Here is a 6,000-nt window from a genome sequence, read left to right on the forward strand (position 1 = left end):
CTGGCTCAATGGACCATTTCGGCATCTATTCCGCCCTGAAGCGCCCCGAACGGACACTAACGGTGACAGAATAATCCTGCTGGATGGAGATAAAGAATACTTTCCTTCCTTCATAGGTCTCTATTGGCTATTAAAAACATTCACCACGAGGCGAGAATCCTACCTCGTGTTCCTAGTGGAGCTAGTGCGGTGATGACCTGCGCGACTCTTCAGTCATGTGAGTTGAAGCTATCGCCAAGTTCAGGCCGCACACTTTCCTTATTGGCAGTTTGTTCAGAAGTTAATCGGCGAGAGCTCGGAATAATCGTGGTGTCCTATCATCATCCTTCTACTTTATTTCCGGAGGAAGACTATACCTGAGTGCAATTGGGCATCGACAGTGAGACACCCAAGGAGTCTAGACTAGCGGGATTTTGCGCTGAAGATTATGAACATCAACGGGATTTGATCACAACAGATCACGCTAAAGATCACAGCCACATGATGCATTGGCCAATGGTCTGCTTGTATTCAGTCTTCACGGATCACAAAGGATCACTAGCTCCGGGGGCAAACGGTGATGGCTCACTCCACCCCACGGCGCACCGTCCCGGCGCAGCTCCCGTCTCCGGCCCTCCACCCCCGCGCCAAGTAGGACCCCTATTTTCACTTTTCTTTTTGTTTTGTTGCCCCTATCCACATCGATACCTAACCATTACAATCGCCCTTCCAAATACCCAATGGCGCAATCGTAGCTTTCAATTCAACCCTCCGGACTTCATCAGTCCGCCTAGCGGCCTAACCCTCTTAATCCTTATACCCACTGTATCATCAATCTCCTTCACCACTCCAATCACTACCTAAAGACGCCATCATCTAGATCTTCCCATAGATGAACCCAAGCAAATCAACCTCATCCCCAATCTCCCCCAAGAACCCCACAACCTGCCACCCCTCCTCCGCCTCAAACACCTTATACTCGCTCGTCCTCGTGCCCGCCTCCAGCGTCCTGCCCTTGGACGTCGTCGCCTTGATGTAAAAGTTGCGTGTCTTGTCACTCTTCTCACTCTGACAGAGCTCGGACTTGGTCCAGAACTCCCCATCAGCCAGAGTCAGCGAGACCTCCGACCCTCCACGTCCTCCGTGGACTAACTCTGTAGTTCCCTGGCCGCTGGAGTAAGAGATAGTAAGCGCCACCGAATCCAAGCGGCTTTCACCGCGAAACGTAATCTTCCTGGCTTTGATCGGCTCGGGCGTAGAATCGAGGATAGAAACATCGTTGAACCAACTCCCATACGTCGCGCCCCCCCAGAACTCGCTTTGCCGGAGCCGGTCCCCAGCGGACCAAGTCAAGTTCACTAGAACGGGGTTATAATCCGATAACACATTGCCGTCGTCAGACAAGAACTTGAGACCAGCGTACTCAAACCCCGTCGGCTCGAGCTTAACCAACGGACTACTCCGGTAAAGAACCTTATCCACAATCTCGCAAGTCGCGTTCTCAGCTGGGTGTCCACAGACTCCCCCGTCACTCGGCAAAACCCCATCGCGATGAAGTTCGATCCAAGTATCCGTTAACCCTACCCCACGCCCGTTGGGTTCTCGCTCGCCAGCAGCGTGCGAATCCCAGTATCCCCCGTGCGCGAGTAGCGGGAGTTCGTATCCCCGTACACCAGTACCGCATTCCCCTTACTCTTTTCCTTAACCTATTTCCTAACCTGGCGTAGGTTATCGTTCCTAGCCTCCAAATCTCCCTTTTCTGTTCCTGCGTCGGTGTGGAGCTTATAAAAATCCACGTAGACTTCGTTTCCTTTCCCATCAGTGGACCCGTCGGCAGCGGCCCCTGATAAAGCGACGCGCATAAAGGTGAATCCCTTGGGAGTGAGACAGTCGAATTCGGAGGCGCAGGAGGATTTGTTCCATTTTTGACGCTGGAAGGAGCCGGGAAGCCAAGGGAGGTTGGAGAGCGTGTTGAGGCCGGAGCCGAGGGGGACGCCGCCTGAGGTGGGGGTGCGGGAAGGGGTGAGTGTCGGTTGAGTAGATGTGGCGTGGTAGTTGAAGTCCTAAGGGGGGAGGTAGAGGGGGTTAGTGAGTGTTGGGAAACATGGGATGGATGGGTTGTGGTTGGGGGCCGGTGATATGGGGTGATGCTTGGGTGATGTTGGTCGGTCTTAAGTGGGACTGCAGGTGCGGGAACAGGATCAACGTCGCCGGTGCATCAAGTGGTGCATAAGACGGGATGATGCAAGCCGCGCCTGAGCGGCCTAGTATTCCCGCGCCGCAACGTGCCTTCCCGCCTCCCGCTTCGCTTGCTCCCGGCCGCTTTCGGTCCCAAATCCCCAACTTCATCCGAACCCGTCACTCTCCCAGATCCCTGCATTACAAATGAAACACAGAACTCACCTCCTGCATATGAATAACATCATAGCCATACTGCGCGAACTTGCTTCCGATCGTTTTGGCGCTGGCCTCCTTGCCTCCTGGGACGCCGTTGGGGTTGAGGATCGCGGGCAGGCCGGCCACGTTCATTGAGAGGATGGTGAAGTCGCCGGAGGTCGCGGCGGCGGCGGCGAGGGCGCCTTGGGCGATGAGGGTAGTGGAGGTGAACTTCATCTTGGGAGCGTGGACCGTCGCTGGGGACCGGGATGTATGTGAACTGGGAGAAGGACGGAGGATGGAGGATTGATCCTGCGAGGGGCACAAGGATTGGAAAGGGGTAGGTTGGCAGTGACTCGGACGAGAAATCAACCTTCTTTGATCCCACAGTGCAGTCGTCGACGTCGGGAGGAAGAGGAGGAAGACACCCGGGGAGATCGTGACCACGTACACATGTAGGCGAACAACGCCCCTATATTGCCGTTTGTATACCTTCCCCTTTAAGCTCTTCGCCCTTCATGCTCTTATTGCCCTTCCTTCCACTCAACCACCTCCCTCATCCGCACGTGTTATCCCTCTCTCCCCAATTCCCCATTTTCCAAAACTTGCACATCCGCTTGCCGAATAAACGGAAATAGTTGATCATCATGCATCGCTTCGAGATCTACGGCCTCTCCAACCCCTCTTCTCGGAAACTCGCGTGACTCGTTGCTGATTTTGGTGACATCGGCCCGCGTGCCAAGAATCGGGAAAGCAAGACATGCAACGGTTTCCAGGGAGATCGATCGTTCAACGGTTCGATACTTTTATTTGTTAGGTAAGCGGTATTCATATGAAGGAAGGCAGTGGAATGGGAAGGAGGGACGAGTTGCTTGGGTTTGAAGGGAGGCGGAAGGGTGGAAGTGGTGCTGGGTGTTTGAGGTCGGGTTGCCTCTCGAGTATCGGACTGGGAAGGCGGAAGGTGGAGAGGCGTTGTTGGTGTGGGCAGCCGAGAGTTTAGAGGTCGACTGGAACGATGACGGAGATGTCATGATACAGTATGGTCAACGGGCGACCGGGCTCTGTTTGGTGGAGCCTGTCACTGATTGGCCGGTGGAGTTACAGGGAACCGAGCTGCCGGGACGGTAAGAACCTTAATATTGTGCCATCAGTGAATCCGAGGCTCGCTCCTTCCTCAAGGTTCAGTCACCTCACTTACAGTAGATACCTCTACCTTAGTAATAACCTGGAAGGTACCTAGGCCCTAGGTTTCAATGGAGTTGGTCTGTGATTCCAAGCCAAGCATCTTTGTTGTCTCTTCTGCCTGCACAACCATTTGCCATTTGATAAGGTATCGAGCACATGATGACTCAATTAGGCCGTTCACATTAGCGCGCTTAAACTGTTCACTAGCGTGCCGACCTTCCGTAAAAAGCAACCCTTCCGCTGAACAGCCGACTCTATTCAAGTAGTCAGAACATGGAAATCACAACATGCCACCTTCTATTTGTCCCAAGCGTCACTTCGTACCTGCGATGAGAGAGTTTTCTATATATTCAAGCCTCAGAGAAATGGTGCTACCAGGGAATTTGGGGCCCGGCAAGATGACAGCTCGGCCTAAGAATGCGACGCTGTGACTCACGTGGCAGATCTCATTAACTGTTGAACCCTTTACTCATTCCCGGGAAGCACATATCTAAATAGGAGGGTCGCTCATGGTCCTTCTTCTTTTCTTAATCTTGTTGATATTATTTGGCGTACACCACAATCAATCAGTACAATCAACCCATACAATCAAGCAGTAGTTGATCCACGACGTGTTGCACAGTTTATGGTCATTTCTCGCTCGAAACACAGACAGTATATACTTGTTACCATGGAGCGGATTCAGCTGCCGTATACACTCCAAACACGGGTAGGTATGGTCACAAACAACGGCCTGCCGGCAACGTACTGGGGGTATGTCACCACCACCGCGAAGGGCGAGGCCCTCGAGAAGCACGATACCGTAACCTTACCAGACGTCAAAACCGCTGCGTACAACCAGTTCCGGGAGAGCTTGGAGGATCTCTCAATAACCGAGAACTGGGAAATCAGCTCGTTCCAAGACTACGTCGAGACAGACTGGTTCGATGCCAGTCATGCCGCTATCTCGGAGACAGTCATCGCCTGCTTGCGCACCAACCGGCTTCCTAACCGAGAGCTCATCCGGGGAAGGAAAATTGACAAGGACCGCTTCATCGACAACGTCTTGGCTTACCGCAACCAGAAGAACGATATCCACCAGCTGATGACCTTCATGAAGAACCGCAGCCGGCTAAGCCTGGAGCAGGCCGCGGCGGTTGTGGTATCAGCGTTCGTCAACCATAATCGGCTGGCCGACGCCGAGGTGCTGCTCCACGAGCTGACAGGCGTCCTGGCGGTGTCATACATGAGCGAGAAGTGGGACATGACTGTATCTCGGAACACACTGGCCAAAGGCGCGGCCGAGGCGTTCGCACATGCGGCTGAGATGGCGCAGCTATGCTGCTCCAAGGCCATCGAGCGACGCGGCGAGTTGGCGGTGGAACCGCCGAGGAACTATCGCGATTTTGTCCAGTTGCTGTTGCGTGTGAGAAGCGTGCGTCCGCGCACCAAAGACAGATGCCTGTATATCCCGCCGTGGATGTTTGAGGCAGCGGGTATCGAGCCTGCCGGCGGCCATGAGGTGCATCTGAACGAGTACCAAGCTGATCTGGAGGAGAAGGACCAGCTACTCGATGTTCTAAGAGGGTACAAATGGCCCGAGAACCCGGCAGGGGGTGACAGCATCATCTTGTCGAAGCACCCCTTCCGCATACTCCAACGCAGCATCTTCCGGCTCTACCATTTCTGGGATCCGATGGTCAGGCTGCGGCGCAGGGTCCGCGAGCTGGAGGATAAAGTCTTGTATGCTTCGGCGTGGATCGATAAGCAGTTGCGCGAGACAGACGACGTTGCTAAGGTGGCATTCTGGTTCTTTGCCTACCAGAGACGGCTCCAGCTGAAGGTCGTCAGCGACAACCGCTGGACGCGGTTCCTGGCCAAGGGCGAGGGCTCGCTGCTCTACCAGAATAACCTCAAGCTGAAGTCCACGTTTGAGCAAGCCCTAGCACGTATCGCGGGCTTGGAACTGGATAGTCTTACCAAAGGCGGCGACGGGGATACGCTAGGCCTGATAGACGAGACGTGTCTCCTCATGAAGGAGTACGTGGACCTTTACGGCCGGGGGAAGAAGGAGAGTCTGGTCTTCCAGAAGGGAATCAGCGGTGGGAAAGGAAGGGGGCCGGTCGACGAGTATAACATGCTGTGTGTTATCCTGCGGGATCTCAAGTCCAGGGCGGAGGAAGAAGGTATCGAGGACCTGCCTGGCCCGGTGTACAAGTTCTTGGCCAAAGACATCATGTTCTGGAATAAGAGCTGGGATGATGATGCATTTGCCAACGGCAAGGTGCATGGCTGGGAGGAGTGGGTTGTGAAGAGGGGGCTGGTTTAGGGGACTTGCACAGTCGGCGTGATCATAGGTATTCTGCAAATCCAAATGCCCTAACGTATCTTTATTTCAACAAAAAAGACTCGTGTAAATCGGGTGTCGTTCCAGCTTGTATATCCAGGTGTAAGTACCCGTTTTGTCAGTCATGTTCCTGC

General features: G+C 54.1%; 2 protein-coding genes across 2 annotated transcripts; one reads left to right on the forward strand and one right to left on the reverse strand.

Moving 5' to 3' along the window:
* Positions 1-498: 498 nt before the first annotated feature.
* B0H65DRAFT_582646 (Endonuclease/exonuclease/phosphatase) lies at positions 499-2,592 on the reverse strand (the record flags this gene model as incomplete). The annotated part of the gene is given in 4 exon segments (XM_062830863.1): positions 499-1,559; positions 1,673-1,685; positions 1,698-2,042; positions 2,383-2,592. 4 exon segments carry the CDS (start codon positions 2,590-2,592, stop codon positions 856-858), a joined length of 1,272 nt encoding a protein of 423 aa, XP_062677966.1. The 3' UTR covers positions 499-855.
* A 1,222-nt stretch (positions 2,593-3,814) lies between these two features.
* On the forward strand, positions 3,815-6,000 carry B0H65DRAFT_479229 (uncharacterized protein). The gene has a single exon (XM_062827519.1). It carries the CDS (start codon positions 4,166-4,168, stop codon positions 5,846-5,848), a length of 1,683 nt encoding a protein of 560 aa, XP_062677967.1. The 5' UTR covers positions 3,815-4,165; the 3' UTR covers positions 5,849-6,000.

The sequence above is a fragment of the Neurospora tetraspora genome (genome assembly GCF_033439725.1).
Source record: "Neurospora tetraspora strain CBS 560.94 chromosome Unknown B0H65scaffold_8, whole genome shotgun sequence".
Classification (NCBI taxonomy): domain Eukaryota; kingdom Fungi; phylum Ascomycota; class Sordariomycetes; order Sordariales; family Sordariaceae; genus Neurospora; species Neurospora tetraspora.